The sequence below is a fragment of the Hipposideros armiger genome, unplaced genomic scaffold (assembly GCF_001890085.2).
Source record: "Hipposideros armiger isolate ML-2016 unplaced genomic scaffold, ASM189008v1 scaffold_344, whole genome shotgun sequence".
Lineage (NCBI taxonomy): Eukaryota > Metazoa > Chordata > Mammalia > Chiroptera > Hipposideridae > Hipposideros > Hipposideros armiger.
Genome location: NW_017731694.1, coordinates 1,759,144 through 1,778,136, shown reverse-complemented (window position 1 = coordinate 1,778,136; position 18,993 = coordinate 1,759,144). Strand labels below are relative to the sequence as shown.

The 18,993-nt window shown below is 36.1% G+C and overlaps 1 protein-coding gene across 1 annotated transcript in view; it reads left to right on the top strand.

The window, feature by feature from the left end:
* RNF13 (ring finger protein 13) overlaps positions 1 to 18,993 on the top strand; it is a 156,571-nt gene that overhangs the window by 65,088 nt on the left and 72,490 nt on the right. The window contains exon 4 of the mRNA XM_019661331.1: positions 3,284 to 3,409. Coding sequence (XP_019516876.1) covers positions 3,284 to 3,409 — 126 coding nt within the window. The remainder of the gene's footprint in view (positions 1 to 3,283; positions 3,410 to 18,993) is intronic.

The window sequence follows — 18,993 nt, the reverse complement described above, 5'->3', positions numbered from 1 at the left end:
TTACGTCATAGGGTCATTGCAAAGATGAGCTGAATTAGGACATTTAAAGGGCACAGTGGCTGGCACTATGCTGAGTGCCACGGCTCAGCAGTGGTAACTGCTTGCTGTTACTGCAGTTGCTAGTTACTAACTCATAACTTCAGATATTCACTGACAAAACAACTTACCACTCCCCCCCCCACCCCGCTTCCTGCTTTTAATTTTATACTCTTACGCTGGGAAAGGTGCATTGCTGCTTTGTTTTGAGAATTTTTGTTGACATTATCATTGCATATACTCTGCTTTATTTTGCTCGTTATATAGTTTGCCATCCAGTGCAAACTGAAGGGAAGGAAAGTAAGTCTAAGGCGCTTTTCAGCTTGAAACAATCTTTTAAGCAAAACCACTTTATTGAATTATATGTCTCTTTATGACTTTATGAACCAGTGTAATTTATAAACAAAAATAATTTCTTCATAACATATACCCTGGAATGTGGCAATACTGAATACCTTCTGAAGCATTAAAGCAAAATCATATTTAGTAAGATCTTTATGTTTAGAGTATCTGAATATTCTAGTTAAAAAGTGGTAACCCAAACCACTTGAGAAAACTGGCAGTATTTATTAAAGCTTGATATCCTCTTCAGTATACATACTTAACAGACTTATACATGTGTTCATGAAAAGACTGTACTAGAATGTTTAAAACAGCACTATTTGCAATAGCCCCTTCCTAGAAATTACCCAAATGCTCAACTGTAGAATGAATTTTGGCATATTCATATAATGTATGTAATACTATATAGAAATGAAAATGAAAGATCTACCGAGTATGTCTCAACAATATGGTCGCTCAACAGTAGGGTTGAATCTCAGCTACAGTACTGAGAGAAGGAAGTCTAAAAGAGCATTTGCCATACTGTGTGGTTCTGTTTATGTCAAATGTAAGACTAGGCAAAAACTAATCTGAGCTGTTAGAGGTTCATGTACTGACACTGGGGTTGGGGTTGGGGAGTTACTACTGGCAGGAAGGGTGAGGGGGAACTTCTGGGATGCCGTTAACGCTCTATTTTCTGATACAGGTGTGTGCAGTTTGTAAAAACTCACCAAGTTGAAAAGTTATATTTTGTTCAGTTTGCTTTATATATAGTCATAACAGCTTTTAAAAAGTCATATTTGTATACTGAAAACTTACAGTATTATACCTTTGATGATAATTGAAGTGCTAGTCTGCGTATGCTGTTTTTGTCCCGCATCCTTATTTACTCATTGGAGAATGACAACAAAGAGAAGAAAGGTGGGCATCTAGTCTCTGAGTGTACTGGGCACTGGGAGTTTTCTTGGGCTTCCTCCATACTAGCATAAAGTGCCCCTGTCAGAAGATGGAGATGAGGGTTCTTGAGCCCAGAGCAAGCATCCTTTTAATAAGATTAGCCCTGGGGGGTAATGCATGTGGACCCTGCTTAAGGCAGCACTTTCTTGGCCACTCGTATTTAAGGGACCAGAAAGTTCTGCCAAATTAATTGGCAAAGCCCATTATGCTACCTCACAGACTTTGTGGGTGAAACAAAGTAAATTTGCACTTAGGGTTAAGTGACTCACACCCGAGGGAAGAAGAATTAGTAAGCAATTTTAACAAGTTATTCTTTTTTATCATACTCCACAGGAAAGATTATATTCAATAATGTAAGACCTATTTTTTAAAAGCCTACAGTCAATTTCCATTATGCAACAAGATTGGTTTTTGGACTTTTAGCTTATGTGTATTTGATTTTTATAAATTTAAAGTTTAAAAATAACACATGCTTGTCATAACACATTCAACAATACAGAAATTATTAAAAGGCAAACCTTTTTAAAGTTCCACTTGTAGACCCTTTTCGTGGTCTGTACATACCACAGATGTATTGATTCTAAGATGTATTTTATTACCCCATGTTTTAACATCTCTGAAATTGGGATGCATCTTTCAATTGCTGTCCACCAGGTGGCAGTCATGATGGAGCTGTCATCACCAGGACACGGGAAACTTGGCCATAGCTCTTCATGTTGTCTGCACTTCAATTGAGTCATATGCCTTATAATTACTAGGTTGAATTTAATTGCTGTTATAAGTGTATTGAAAAGAACTGTACTATGTGATTAGGCATTAAAGCAAAATGTGTGTGTGCAGCAAGGTGCAGAAAAGGCAGCAGTGTGTAAATTTAACATGAGTGAAGGAAATATTCATTGTTGGAATGATAACCACAGTTCTATTTCCCTGCAAAGTAAAAACCAAATGCATTGTGGAATCAGGAAGGGGAACTATTTTAAGAATAAATGAAGGTATGCTGCATTTTATCCCTAATACATGTGCAGAAGCATTCCCTGTCACAAGCTAAGCAGTGCGACTTAAGGCAGGAGAAATTGCCAGATCCTGTGGAATAGATGGTTGGTGTAACCAATAGACCATATAGATTATTGTTAAGGTACTGTGTCATAGCTTTAATTGCTCATTTATTCTTATAAATGAATTTAATGAATTTGATCATCTTTTTATGAGTTTATTCAGTGTTTTACATCTGTTGAGATAGTCATTTGATTTTTGTTTTAATCTATTAATGTAACACTTTATGTTAATACATTTTCTGATGTCAAACCATCCTATATTTCTGGGAAAGCAACTTGCTGTTTTCTTAAATTAATAATTATCTTGTGGACACCATTTCAATTCAGTGTATATAGATTTACCTCCTTCTTTTCAATGATTGCATTATTTTTCTATTGTATAAATATACTATCCTTTTTAAAATGGCTGCCTTATTGGTGTGTATGGTTTCACATTTTTTCTATTAAAAACAATGTATCAGGGAACATCTTTCTACGTATACCTTAGTTGATTCAGGCTAGTGTTTCTGTAGAATAAATTCCTAGAAATTCTGTGCATTTTCAGTTTGATAACATAAGAGAAATTTAAAAGTTAATTTAAAAAAAGTATTTGATTGGTTTAGAAATGTCAATCATTGTTGGAAAATATACCAACCTGCTAATAGTGGTTGTCTTTGAGGTGATGGGCTTATGTGTGATTTTTAAAAAAAACTTTAATAGTAAAAACAGAATTTACTTCAAAAAACTAAATGCTTATGAAACCAAATACTACCTTAGAAGTTCTGGGAAAGTGAGCAACTGGACGGTAGAAACTGTTGAGTTGCCAGATAATTCATAAAACAGAGCACATGAAACAGATTCAGTAGATGTTTACAGAAGAATTGATTTTGGGGGTTTAATAGAGAAAAAAACTTATTTTTCCAATTCTTTTTCAGGGTTTCTTGATTAACTCAAAACCAGAGAATGCCTGCGAACCCATAGTGCCCCCACCACTAAAAGACAATTCATCTGGCACTTTCATCGTGTTAATTAGAAGACTTGATTGTAATTTTGATATAAAGGTAATGTTTGCTTTTTAATTTTTCTGTTACTGTTTGTTTAGTTAGTAACTTAAATACTCCCTTGTTTCAGAAAGGATTTAAGAAAGTTTACACAATTCATTCAGATTAAAAAATGAAAGGACTGAAGACAAAAGGAAACTAGGAGACGGTGAAAGCAAAAAATAGAGGAGCAGGTTTACCTCAGTCTTGTTCATTTGCTATAAAATGTATTCTCAGCTTTTTGCAGCCAGTACAAAGGGGAAGACTCCTTCAGTTTCATGACCCACAGTTTTAGTAAGATTGACAACAAACAAATTGACTAGGTTATAAACAATTACTATTGGTTCTAAGACTTTCCAGGTTGGGCATCTTTGAACTGTGGTTGAATGGTGGGATCTTGCTTGATCTAACCTAGGAATGGAAACATTAACCTTTAGTTTTGTTCCTTCACCCTTCCGGTTTCAGCACTACACCTATATCTATATTTCTGTTGACATTGAGATTTCTCTATTGTAATAAGCTGACCCTGTCACCTGTGTAAAATTTGTCTCCATGGAGTGGGCTAAGCTGGCATTTCAGATGGTAAAACACAGTTTTGTCCATAGGACCTCCCGCACTATCATCAGGGCTATTCTAAAGGTGCAGTTTTTTGTACTTTTAATACTGTCTTTACAAATCTGATTTTGTATTGGCCGTGGCAGGAAGAGAGCCACATTGAGGCCTGTATAAAATAAACCTGATGTTACTTTTACTTCACTACCTCAGGCCTGAGGGTCATATAGTGTCTTGCATGTATCTGAGAGAATGGACACAGGAGATTATTTCATGCACTCTCCATAGCTTGATCTTAGATAATTTGTCTGCTCAGTAGGAAAGGCTGCCCTGACTCGTACTGTGCTTAAATTTTCTCTCTGCGCCTTTCATTTCATAAAAGAAATGACACCTCCACAATAAACTTATTAAAGTAATAAAATAATAACTGTAAAGGGGTTTTGAAATGTAGAGCACTTTGTAAATTATAGTTATTGTTACTATTGTATATTAGTTCCAAATATAAACTCTCAATTGCCTTTTTAAAAAATTTTTACTTTATTTCTCTCAATTGCCTTTAAAGGGAAATAAATTAGAACTCGAAGTCAAATGTAGATTTCCTGCTCTTCAGAGTTATGTTTATAATAGTTTGAGTTGAAACCATTTTAAGATTTGATCCAGAACTAAGCTATAATAATTACAGGTTGTCCCAATAAAATGAAATATTATTGTAATATAATAACTTCATTAACTTCTTGCCTCTTAAGAAATTAAAAATAAACTAAATTTTCTGATTCCAAGGTTTATTGCACTATTATGCTATATAATTTTTGGCTCTGTTCAGTCTTTGGTAACTGGAAACCAGAAAACCTTTCAAAAAGTTTTTAAACTTTTTTATAACTTTCTTTTTTAGGTGGGAATGGGAGGTTTCACTGCAAAATTTAGGGAAATACTGTCACTGAGTATTTATTTTTGAGGGTGAAAACACACTTCAGGAGTGAATAGCTACGTTTGTCAGTCTTTTTATTCCTTGAGTGGATCCTCCGCATGCGTCTGAGTACTTCTAATGGAGTTTTATGATTTAGCTGTTACTCCTTCACTCTCCTCCTCATCTCTTTCTGCTTCCAGCCTTGAGTGTTATGCTACAGCAATACTGCCTTTCAGTTTGCTCTGCCATTTACCTTTGTGCCTCTCTACACACACTATTTTCTGTGCCTAAGGTGACCTTTACCACCTATATTTCTGACTGTTTCATCACTTAATTGCTGGCTGAGGATGTTTGCTCCTCGGGAAGCCTTTTCTTTCTCCCTGGCATGAGTCATTCCAGCTCTTCTCCGCTTTGTAAATACCTCTTTATTGCTGTTTATCACATTATTATTTTATTATGTATATTTTACTTATATGTGAACTTCTTGTGTTAACAGTTCATGCTTTAATTTATATAAATATATATAACATACCTAATTTGTATCATGGTGCATAGTAGTAGAACACTAAAGATTTGTTAAATCAAACTGTGTTGTATAATGGTAGCCTTATACTCGTATATAATGTATTCTTTAAAAAAAAGGACATGTAAAAACATTTCAATTGAGGATTCTCATCTTAGAAAGGAAAATGTTAGGAAATTTCCCATTATCCCTCACTAGGTAGACATAGTCTTAATGGATAAAGTTCTAGTCTGTTGCACAGGTTCTTTAACTTTGTTATTTTTCCTTCGCTAATAAACAATAGAGTATATTATAGCCATTTAAGGCTAAATATTCCTTACTCATGTCTTTCCTAATGATTTCTGTCTTTGTCTCAGTTGTATTAAATTTATGTGACATCAAGTTACTGGGGAGACTCATGGATTTTAATCAAGGTCTGGAGACAGCCCACATACATTTGAATCCCACCTTTATCATTTATTAGCAGTGTGATCTTGGGCAAGTTTCTTTTACCACTGTGAGCCTCAATTTCTTTACCGGTAAAATAGGAATTATAATGTTCCTGCATCATAGGATTTTTATGAAGATCAAATTAAATAATCACCGTTAAATGCTTAGTAAACAGTAAGTAATCAGTAGGTATTAGCCATTGGTGTTTTACACTTTGTACCATTGGTATCAAATGAATTAGGGTGACATGGCAGAGCTGCTGTATGAGACTGAGGGAGTCCCCCAGTGTGCTGTCTGCAAATGGAACAGGGAAAGCCTTGGTATAATCCAGTCTGAGATCAAAGACCTGGGAACCAGGGGAACTGGTGGTGTAAGTCTGGTGTCCAAAGGCCCAAGAACTAAACTCAGCTGTTACTGTAGCTCAGGGGATGGCAAACTGCAGCTTGCAAGACACATGCGGCTCTTTGGGTATGTTCCATCTCAAAAGTTTGCCGACCCCTGGAAGAGCCAATCCTGTCCCTCACGACAATTTAAAAATTATTCAAGAGCCATACACTATTATGTGAATAATATGCTTTAAAAATTTTATAAATGAAACTATGATTGGTCTATTTTCATTTTCAATTTTACTTTAGAGCCACATGTACATACCCAAACAGCCGCATGTGGCTCATGAGTCACATTTGCTAACCCCTGGCTCTTCCGTCTCAAAAGTTTGCTGACCCCTACTGTAGCTCATCTCAGGAGAGTGGGAATTTGCCTCCCTTTGCTCTTTGTTCTGTTTGGGCCCTCGGTGAATTGGACAGTGCTCTCCCTCGTTGGTGAGGGCTGATCTTCTTTATTTGGTCTACTGAATCAAATGCCAATCTCTTCCAGAAACCCCCTTATAAACACATCCCCAAATAATGATATACCAGCTCTCTGGGATGTCTTACTTAGCTCAGTCCAGTTGACACATAAAATTAGCTATTACCTTGACCTTTCAGAAACTAAATTATTGGCTGATAATTCACATTGTGATACAGTTACTCAGTGTCAGTTGGTGTGCAAAACTTCTAATTTACAAAGGAAAGTTTAAGTCATGTCAATGTGTAATATATAAAATATAAATTTTGTAAATACATAAGAATAAAAATTATGGATTACCTATCAAAGTAGGGTGAATTGATAAGGATAAATTCATCATGGTTACTGGAAGAACAACTGGAATCTCACCACAGAGAGAATTTCCTTTCTAAGGCTGGTTACTGGTAGATGGGCTATTAGCTTTATTAGCTATAATTTTCAGATCAGAAATCTATGCCTGTATTTTCTGGACATCCAAATTGATGATTATATACAGTTTTGTGTTAGGTATGTTATGGAACCTAATCATTTACAATGTATGTATAGTACTTCTTTTCTGAATTGCAAATAAATAGCTCTTTATAGGTAATAAATAGTGGTTCATTCATATATAGCCACAATTTTGTACAAAGGCATCGACTTAAGAAAATAGTTAGAAAAATAACTTATTTCCTTATTCCTGATTTAGCAAACTGGGACGACGTACAGAGAAAAGCTGAATTCAGCACCATAGAGAATGCTGCAGTTGATTGTAGTTGCAAGGTTACTTTTTTGCCATGCTTCCTATCCAAAGTGACACTTAACTTATCTCAGACAAATGAGAATTGGCTGTCTTACAAAGCTTTCCTTGGAGAAAGGAATGTTATCCATTGTAGAGAGCACAAGAGAAAGGAAGAAAGAAGTAAAATTTTATCAAGATACTTCAGATGATTAATGGTGGTGGGTATTTCAGGGTTTTACTTTTTGTAAACTCTCTAGATTTTTTTTTGAAGATGAATATTGTACTGTAATTAAAGAAACCTAGACATCTCTTATTTCTTCCATAAAAGTAAATGAGGAAGTGAAAGTTGCATGCTATAAAAAAGGAATTTTTTTTTCTATATAAAAACAATTTTCTATATAAATTTTCTATATAAAACAATCCCAAGTGTTCTCTGACTCAGAGAGCCAAATAAGACAGTGGACATGCAAGTAATAATTTTTGAATTGTTTGTAGCATTCTAAAATAAAGAGAGCACTGTTTTAATTTTCTTATCTTCTGTCGGAAGAAGCACATTTGAGCTTTTTAATTTATCTTGCCCTGAAGAGATGGAGCAAAATGCACATTCAGAAGCAGTATTTGGATATGTGGACTGTCCAGAAGGCCAGTAAGAAGAACTATTGATTACATGCCAGCTGTTATTCTGAAAACAATCACTTTTACTCACACTGACAAAAATGGTATCCTCTGAAAAATACAGCTTTAGAGGAAAAGCAAAGCATTCTTTTGTTCATTTTTGTACAGTGCTGTTCTTTACTGTGACAGAATATAATTGTTTGGAAATATTAGTTTTTGGTGAATGTTTGACGTTAAAACACATTGCTGGCTGTTTGGTAAAAAAATTAAGGCTATATTAAATCTTTTAATTGAAAAATGACATTTTAGCATTCAGAGGCCAAGAGTTCTCAGACTTGTATTAGCATCCCAGTGGGAAATAATGACATTCAAAAAAATTCATAAAAATATCTGTTATTTCAAAAATATTAAAATAATCACTTAAAAGAAAACTTTTCAGAACTATACAAAATGCCCATGTTTTTATAACCAAATTAGATTAGTTATCAGAAATCTGTTCCATTGTCATTATAGTCCAAGATATTTCCACCATGTGGTTTTAATGCGAAGTTAACAGTATCTTCAGGTAGTCAATTTATTTTAACTGAACTCTAGAGAAGCTTAGTAAATAAAAATGGTGCAATGCATGTACTTCTGCTGAATTTTATTATCATCTTATGCTGTAATAATTATTTTTGAAAAATGTGGCTCCAAAGCCATATAGACCAGTTATCAAGAGGCTGAAAGGGCTTAGATATTATTTCCTCTACTGTTTTTTTTTTGGCATGGATGGAATTGCATTTGGATTGTAGATAATAAGGAAGATGTTGGGACTCATTTTCTGTTGGAATATAACTTTTACAAAATTTAGTTGGGATACAAATCCCCACTTTCCGTGGTTTCTGCCTCTCTCAAGTCGCGTCTGTCCTGTCCTGTACTTTGCCTGCCCTCTCACCTTAGCCTGTAAGAATTTACAAGTCCCCACATGTGCTGAGTAGTTTCTCCCTCTCTGTCTTAGTTTCTGTCTTGTCCTTCATCTGTAATATCTTCTCACTGCTTGTCTGGGGAATCTGACTGTATTTTAGCTCTAATATGAACTATTATCTCCTATCTGAAACCTATCCTGATTTTTCTCCAACGCAGAATAGATCACTTCTTTCTTATTGTACTTATTTAATCCCATGTCAGTCTCTGTAAGAGAAAAGATAATGTTTTCGATTCTATAGCGTTCTAGTGCCTAATACATTGTATGGTACTTGGTAGCTGATTAGTAAATATTTGCTGAATGAACTAATGTAGAAAACTGTAAGGGCTTACAATTAAATTTAATTGGATTAGGGAATAAACAATATTATTGGCACTTTCTATTGGTTTCATGTTCATTTCACTTAATGCTCTTGGGTATTTCTAAATCTAGATATTCATTTGTCCCACACACATTTTTCTCTAGATCCTAATGTTTTATAAGAATTTTAAAAAATTACCATAAACTTTTTTTTTGGATTACTGGGATGATAATGTCATAATAATAAATAATAAAAATCTTTCTTTGGCAAAATTTTGTTATCTTACAAAATAGTCTTCCCATTTTCCTTTCTAGGATTACCTTTTATTATCCTCTCTCAGGCCTCCATTTTCTGTCTTGTGTTTGAAAAAGCTAGTGATGGGAAAGATTATTTGCTAAGGCCAGAGCAAACCCCAGCAGCACAGTGCATTTCCTGTTTCTTTACTGTAGATTTTTTCTTTTTGCTTCATAATATTATTTTCTTTCTCTCGCTTGATTCTAGCCTAGAAAACTCATGGGTATCTCTTTTCTCACTTCAGCTGCTTTGGAATAGAGCTTATGTTTTCTGCAGTTCTGTGTACTGAGCTTTTAGTACAATGCCGAGAACACCAAAATTAATGGACTGTAAAGGGAGGAGTGTAATCAGAGATCTGTCACTGGGTGGCACTGAGCATCAAAATTCTCATTGTAACTCCTCCATCAGTTATTTTCCAAGTGCAGCATGAGTTCCTATCATCACTTGGAAATTCCTAGTAGGCTGATAGCAAGTTCAGAGAGTTATCCTTTTGTTGCATAAAAAGTTCTTTCAACAAGCTTTATTTACAGTGGTGAATGGGTTCAAATGGGGCATCTGCCATTTTGGGACGAGAAATAATTAAGATTTGATTGGATATGACTACTATTAATATCCAAAAAATAAGAACTCAGAACAGATCTCTCATTTTACTATTCACTTTGATATACATCGGTAACTAGAGAATATTATATGGATACCTTTGTTAAACTTAAATTGCAATTTTGAAAATTAAATATTTTGGCAGCTTTTAACTAATGTAGTTTATTTTAACTGGTATAGTTCATTGCAGAGTAAAAGTTTTTTTTTTTTAAGCATCTTTACTTCAAACTATAATAAGCATCTGAAATAGCTGCACATAAAGGTTTATTTGGGTTTTCTTAATGTAACGGAGAAAAAAAGGATTATTTTTAGTTTTAATCTTTTGTACTAATCATGTGCCAATACAGTATTAAAACTTCATTGGAAATAGCCATATTCAAAGACCTATGAGCTAATGACTTTGATTTTGTGATGGCGTGTTGCAGAATATTATTGTTACAGTGAATGGAAAAGCACAGATCTCTTCCTGATTGCAGACAACCTACAGAATATTAAGAACTCACTATATGAGTAGTTTTGGGCCGGGAATCGAACCAGCGACCCTGTTGCTCAGAGCTCGCACTCTTGAGCGCGCTCTTAACCAACTGAGCCACTCAGCCGGCCCTCAAACTTTGTTGACTGCAACCCACAGTAAGAAATTTATTTTTGCTCATGTCCTAGTACATTTACAACACACAGCCTATAACAAAGTTTCATGAAATAGTACTTTTCTATACTACTTATGAATTTTCTTTTTACTTAAAAAAAAAGTTCACTCAGGTCCACTAAGTTATTTTACTGCCCACAATTTCCATTACCGTCATCTTCAAAAGTTGCTTTCCCATGTACCAAAGATTGACTTTTAAATGCTGCCACTAGAACATTATAACATAATGTGTTAATTGATTTTTAAAGTTCCAAGGATTCTGGCTTCGGTTTTCTGCTATTTTTGAAACAAGTAAGTATGGCTTTGCATACAAACTGATTTTGCCAGCCCTATCAAACATTTTTCTAATAATACAAATAAACTCAACTTCTCTCTAAGCCTAAATAAATTATACAGTTGCAGTGCTCTCACAACATAACCAAAAAGAAGAGAAGGAAACATACCTTTATACCACAATAAGTGTCACAAAGCTTCAGCTTTAAAACCATATACTTTTCCTAACAGTTTTTCTTGGAACTTTTATGTACTTATTTTTTTTTAAAGATTAGAATTCTTAGGTTTACTTCTGTGTTTCTCTACTAAGGATGGAGCGAAGCTGGAATGACTACTTAGTGATCTACTTGTAGTAAGCACAGAGAGAGAGGAAGTGATATTTGACACTTACCATTAAGGAGAAAAACCATGTACTGTCTGGCGCAGCACGTGCATGATCCCCAAGTCACTGGAAAAGGTCAAATTACGTGTGGTGCCTTTTACTTGAGAAAGCAGGGAAAATGCAAAATATTTCAGGAAAATTTTTATCCACAATGACTGAAGTAAAATTTTTGGCATCTTTTTAAAGAACTAACCAACAGATATAAGGACATTTTATTTTTGTGGTATATATCTTTCTCGGTAGGGCTGGATAGACAGTTACCTTAATTGTGATTTAGTTTGATTAAACAAGTGTTTATGTAAGAAATTCTAGACTTGAGATATGTACAAATAAATAAGATAGTTCCTTTCCTTACGGAACATAAAGCTTGGCATTCAAAATGCTCCACATGTTATTTTATCAGATCTCTGTTTTTCCAGGTGACAATAGCCTTAGTTTTCTGATAATTACTGTTTTTATCAAAAAGCATTAAAAAATTATCTTTTGTAAGTTTTTTTTTAAGATTTTTATTTTGGAATTGAGGAGGGGAACAGTGTTGGGGAATTGGGGAAGGGGAGCATTGTGTTTTTCCAGGACCCATCAGCTCCAAGTCAAGTTGTTGTCCTTCAATCTTAGTTGTGGAGGGTGCAAGCTCAGCTCTAAGTACAGTCGCTGCTTTCAACCTATCAATGGTTGCGGGGCTGGTGGGGGCTGTAGTCCACCATCCCATGCAGGAGTTGAACTGGCAACCTTGTTGCACACTAAGCCATCCAGCTGCCCATCAGCAGCTCACGGCTACTCAGCTTAAGGTGCTGTGTTCAATCTTGGTTGCGGGGCGGGGGCGTGAGGGGAGGGGAGTAGCCCACCATCTCATATGGGTGTTGAATTGGCAACCTTGCTGCTAAGAGCATGTGCCCTCACCAGCTCAGCAGCAGCTCAGCTTGGGCGCAACTCACTGGCCCATGTGGAAGTCAAACCGGTTACCTGTTGCTCAGAGCTCGCGCTCTTAACCAACTAAGCCACTCGGCCAGCCCTTTTGTAAATTTTTAAGGTAATATTTTCTAAGTCATCACAAATTTAGTTTTCTAGTATTGTGCTTTCCATTTATCTTTAACTGAAGCAGGATTTTGCTTTTATCTTTTTGAGAAATGGTGAGAGTAGTTCATATTTATGTTATTTGATTAAAGAACCATGGCAGTAGATTATTTTATTTAAAGATAATTATGTGATGCTGGCTTGATTAAAATGTATCAGGTTGTCAAAATACCCAGATGAGTATTAAAAAAATAATGCCTCAAGACAAAAATTTGTGGTTTATATAACAAAGATGAAAACATAGGTATCCTGCTGAAGTTTCCATTGTTAGTAATTCTCAAGTGTTTCGTCTTAAACTATTTTAAAATAGCCCCATCTTTTATGTCTTATGACTTTCTTTTTCCCACAGCATCATTCTCCTATATGTCTACAAAATAGTTATCATACTTAGAACATTTAATATTGATAAATACTATAAATAATATAGAGTATCAGTGTGTGTATATATATGTAATATATTTTTCAATAGTATATTCTCTCTAATAATGTAGAGCACATGTTTAAATTTCCTAATTGTCCTCAAAATATCCTGTATAACTGTTTTGTTTTTAATCATTTCAGGATCCAATCATGGGTCACACATAGAATTAGTTGTCATGTCTTCTTTAATCTGCAACAGTTCTTTTTCTTCCGCCTTTCTACTTGTGTTTCAGTTTAGATAATTTTTATTGCTATGTCTTCAGATTCACTGATCTTTTCTTATACACTATTTTCTGTTAAGCCCATCCACTGAACTTTTCATTTCAGATATAGTATATTTCTTTTTTAGACATTTCATTTGGGTCTTTTAAAATATAAGCTTGTGTGTGTGTGCGTGTAGATCCAGTTCTCTCAGTGTTATGTTCACATTTTCTTTCAAATCCTTGAGCATAATTTATGATTTTATATAATTTATATTATGTTACTGTAAATAAATACATAATTATAAAATTATTATCTGTAATAAGTGTTCTAAAGTCCTTATGTGCTAATTCCATACCCTGTCATTTCTGGGACTGTTTCTTTTGTCTGGGTTTTCCCTGGTTATGGATCACATTTTCCTGCTCTTTTGCATGTCTAGTAATTTTTGCTTGGATGCTGGCCCTTATGTTACGTGTTGAGAGACTGGGTTTTGTTGTCTTTCTTTAAAGAACATTTAATTTTGTTTTGCTGGAAGTTAAGTTGCTTTTACTGATGAGCTTGGTTCTTTTGAGGCTCGTTTTTCAAGGTAAATTGATCAAGAGTTGCCTTTACTTGGTTTCTGGTCAAGATAGTGGAGTAGGTAAATGCTGTGCTGGCCTCCTCCCATGACCGCATCAAAATTACAGCTAACATACAGAACAACCGTAATTGAGAATCACCTGAAGTCTAGCTGAACAGAAGTCCTATAACTAAGGATACACAGAAGAAGCCATGTTGAGACTGGTAGGAGGGGCAAACATGCAGAATAGGCTGGTCCCCCATGTGGCGGTTAAAAATCAGGAGACTATCTCAGCTGCGGAGGTCCCCCCTGAGGAGCAAAGGGTCCCAGCCCCACACCAGACTCCCCAGCTTAGGGTTTCAGTGCCAGGAAGAGAAGTCCCCATAACTTCTGGCTGTGAAAACTAGCAGAGATTGTGGCTGACTGAGATGGAGAGCTGCTGGAGTCCTGGAATCCTAAGTGTTCCTCTTAAAGGGCCCATGCACAGATACACTGGTTCTGAGCTTCAGCACTGGCTTGAAAGGTGCCAAGAACACACGGGGAGAAACTGAATCATCTGGCTTCAGGGAAAGGGCTGGAGGGGCAGCTTTCTCCCAGACAGAAGTGCTGGCAGAAGCCATTGTTCCTTTGTTGAGTCCTCCCCACTCCCATTGTGCAGAAGCAGGCAGTTTCCATGAGGCCTCACCCACCCAACTTGCAGTCCCACCCAAGCCACTTCCAGTGGCTTTTCCAGTGGCCTTCTTGGCTCATACTATGGACTTGCCTAAAATTTCTCAAAGGTTCACAAACCCCAAACAAGCAGTATCTGGTCTTGGTGTGCTTCACACCACTTGCTGAGCAGTCCCAAGCCTAGCATTGGCGGCAGCCAGCTTTGTGTCAAGGCTTGGCCTCTCCCAGACACCTAGCCCAGTGAGGGTGGTGGCCTCTTGTAGATTGCCTGCTGGCTTATTCCAGGTTGCCCCTGGCAAAGCACAGGTTGCAACTGGAGCCTGTGGTGGGGCCCCTCCCAGGAGGTTCTGGGGCCATCATGCCAGGTGGCTGGCTTGGGACCAAGCTGGAGCACCATCGGCTGCCCCCGAGGATGACACACCCAAAGGACATACTTGGCAGGCACCAGAGCCCTGGTAAAGTGAATCCTGCTCCATAAGGTCAGCCCCTGCACAACAGCTCCTCCACTATAGTCATGGCCAGTCTTCACAGCCATTTAAACTGAGGGTCAATCCCTGCTAACAGCAGTCAAGGCTCAACTACAACAGGAGGATACACACAACCCACACAAGGGACATGCCTGGAGCACCCAGCTCAGGTAACCAGGGAGACTGTGCTACTGGAACCCACAGGACACCTACTACATAAGGCCACTTTACCAAGAGTGAGAGACATAGCACTTCTACCTAACACTTAGAAACACAGAGAAGCAGCCAAAATGAGGAGACAAAGAAACATGTTCCAAATGAAAGAATAGAACAAAGCTCCAGAAAAAGACTAAACAAAATGGAGACAAGTAATCAACCAGATGCAGAGTTCAAAACACTTGTTGTAAGGTTGCTCAGTGATGTCTGGGAGAACTACAAAAAAGAAACAGGACACATAAAAATGCAGATAGAAAACATAAAAAAGAACCATTTGGAAATGAAAAATACAATAACTGAAATGAAGGAAACATTAAAGGGAATCAACAGTAGATTAGATGAAGTAAAAGATTGAATCAATGATTTGAAAGATAGCAGCAAACAGCCAATGAGAACAGCAAAAAGAATCCAAAAAAATGAGGATAGCTTCAGGGGCCTCTGGGATAACGTATCCAGCATACCAACTTTCACATTATGAGGGTACTAGAAGGAGAAGAGAGCAAGAAATTGGAAACCTATTTGAAGAAATAATGATGGAGAACTTCCCTAACCTGGTGAAGGAAATACACATGCAAGCCTAGGAAGTGCAGAGAGTTCCAAACAAGATGAACCCAAAGACACCCACACCAAGACACTTCATAATTAAAAAGCCAAAGGTTAAAGACAAAGAGAATCTTAAAAGCAGCAAGAGAAAAGCAGTTAGTTACCTACAAGAGAGATCCCATAAGACTGTCAGCTGATTTCTCAACAGAAACTTTGCAGGCTAGAAGGGATTGGCACAAAATATTCAGTGATGAAAAGCAAGGACCCACAACCAAGATTGCTTTACCCAGCAAAGCTATCATTTGGACTCAAAGGACAGATGAAGAGCTTCCCAGACAAGAAAAAGCTAAACCAGTATTACAAGAAATGTTAAAGGGACTTTTTTTAAGAAGAAAAAAAGATTTAAAAATGTGAATAATAAAATGGCAATACTACATATCTTATCAACAGTTACTTTAAATGTAAATGGATTAAATGCTACAATCAAAAGACATAAGGGTGGCTGAATGGATGAGGGAACAAGATCCTTACATATATTGCCTGTAAGAGACTCACTTCGTCAGAAACACGCAGACTGAAAGTAAAGGAATGGAAAAAGATATTTCATGAAAATGAGAGAACAACAACAAAAAGCTGAGGTAGCAATACTTATATTTGACAGAATAGACTTTAAAACTAAGGCTCTAACAAGATACAAAGAAGGACCCGGTAATCCCACTTCTGGGTATTTATCTGAAGAAACCCAAAATACTAATTCAAAAAGATGTTTGCATCTATATGTTTCATTGCATCACTATTTAAAGTAGCAAAACAATGGCAGCAACCTAAGTGTCCATTAATAGATGAATGGATAAGGAAGAAGTGGTATATATATACTATGGTATATTAGCCATAAAAAAAGAACAAAATATTTATTCCTAAGCCAGAATAGTTGAATTTTCCTAATATTTATTATGTCTTTCCCTATTTCTATTCTTATTACTTTACTTGTTTTAGTAAATAAAATTATAACTTGTCACTGAAATTTTCCTTTACATCACTTGTATTTTTATTCTGTATGGATTACTCACAACTTGACATATTTCAGGCTATTCTTTTAGCTTCCCAATTATAATAACCACTTAACACTTCTAATAAAAATGTTGAAATAAAAACTAAACTTAGGTTGTATTATCATTTAATTAGAAGAGAATATATTTTAAATAGCTCATATTCTGAATCAAACATCTTGTGCCCATCACCTGGTGACACATGGGGCCTCTGCAGGAGCTGCGAGTATGCCATTCATGGAGCACCACCAATCTGCCTGAGTCAATCCTGGTTCTGAGCTGCCTTTTCTCTGTTGTTCAAACATTACAGATTGTTCTTCATACAAGCAAAAAACAACACTGTAATTCAGATAAAGGCTTTAGGACTTGAAATGCATTTCAGATAAAAAATGTTCGTGTTCCAAGTATGTCTCATTTTACATGAGCATTCAGACTGCTGTCTGATACAATAATTGGGTTCTTTTCAAGGTTCTTTTGCATTAAGGAAAGTCACCTCTGTTGCCTTTTTACCATTCTTGCAGGCATATAAACCAGAAATAGACACAGGTCTGCTTATTTGTAGTGTCTCTGCTCAAAGAAAAAACAAAGCACACTTAATTCAGTGCACATATCCCCCATGTATAAGACGCACCCTTTTCCGAAAAAATTGGGGTCTAAAAACTGGGTGCGTCTTATACAGTGGTTGTATGAGTGCAAAACCAAGTGTGAAAAGAGCGGGAAATGCAAGTAAAAAAAACTACAACCACTGTATAAGACACACCCAGTTTTTAGACCCCCCAAAGTTTTAGAAAAAGGGTGCATCTTATACATGGGGAAATACGGTAGATGTTAAAGGGGGCTGGAGACTATAGGAAATGTAAAAAAAATATGAATGGTTTATGATTTATTAGAAGTTTATTTTCAACAACCAGATGGCTATATTTTTTCCCAAGTATTTGTTGAATGAGTAAATGATTTAATTTGCTGAAAATCTCTAAATTTTAAAATCTCAGGTCCTACCTAGGAAATCTATGTATAGAAACCCTGTTACCTCTTAAATTCAGTGTGCTCAAAGCCCTTCCCTTCTTCTTCCTTATTAAAGTAAGCTGTGTTTTTCAGCTTTCCCATTTTTGGATAAGTGCATCTCCCAAGTTCCCCTGGTTCAAAAATTGGTTGTGAAGAAGAGTAAAAGATAGTGCTCTTCTACATATTGCCATCATCCTGCTTTATCATAACAGCTTCTAAATCTTAAGTCTGTCCTCTCCATATCAATTCAAGCATTACCAGATTGTTCTAAAACTTTGCTCTAGTGATGTCAAGTGCCTGCTGGGAACCATTGACAGAGGAGACCCCACATCTCCTTTTCCGAATGGCCTTCAAGATACTGACTGCACATTCTGTCCCTTTACCTCTCCTCATTTCTGACTCTTCAATAGCAGCAATAAAAACCAGTAACAATGACAATAATAATAACTAGCGCTTATTTAATATGTGCCAGGCACTATGAAGCACTATTTTAAGTGCTTTAGAGAAATCATTTAATTCTCAGAATAACTCTTGAAGTTGGTATTATTAATCATGCTCATTTTACAGAAGTTGTTACTTGCCTAAATTTATACAGCTTGTATATGAAGAGTCAGAATTTGAATATAGATAATCTAGTTCCAAGTTTATATATATATATATATATATATATATATATATATATATATATATATATATATATATATATATATATAAATACTTTTTGTTTGTTTGTTTTGTTTTGTTTTTTTAGCTGAGCCATTTGCCACCTGTTGGCAGCTCAGCTCGGGGCAGGAATAGAACTGGTGACCATGTTGCTCAGAGCTCGCACTCTTGAGCGAGCTCTTAACCAACTGAGCCACTTGGCCGGCCCCCCTAAGTTTCTATATTTTTTAACTCCTCTGCTGTTCTTCCTTTCATTAACACTCTTATTTACTAAGGTCACTCTTTGTGTGTTTTTTGGGGTTTTTTTGTTTTGAATATGCCTTGCTAGGTTTTGCCTTTTGTCTTGTTATTTCTCTCTAACACCCATATAAGAAAATTTCCCCAAGTCTTTCCATTGTTAACCCTGATTTTCTCTCTCTGTTAAAGTATAATTTGGGTTCCACAAAATCTGCCATAGGTGTTTTAGTCCACAGCGTTTTCTCCTCTAAGATTCTGTAAACTCTTCCACAATATTTTAGCATTTTTCTTCTTGTCTTATACAGTTTTGTATACAGTCCCCAGTTATCTTCATGGGATACAGTCCAAGACCCCCAGTGCATGCCTGAAATCCTGGGTAGTACCAAACCCTACACACACACACACACACAATATTTTTTCCTGTACATACCTATGATAAAGTTTAATTT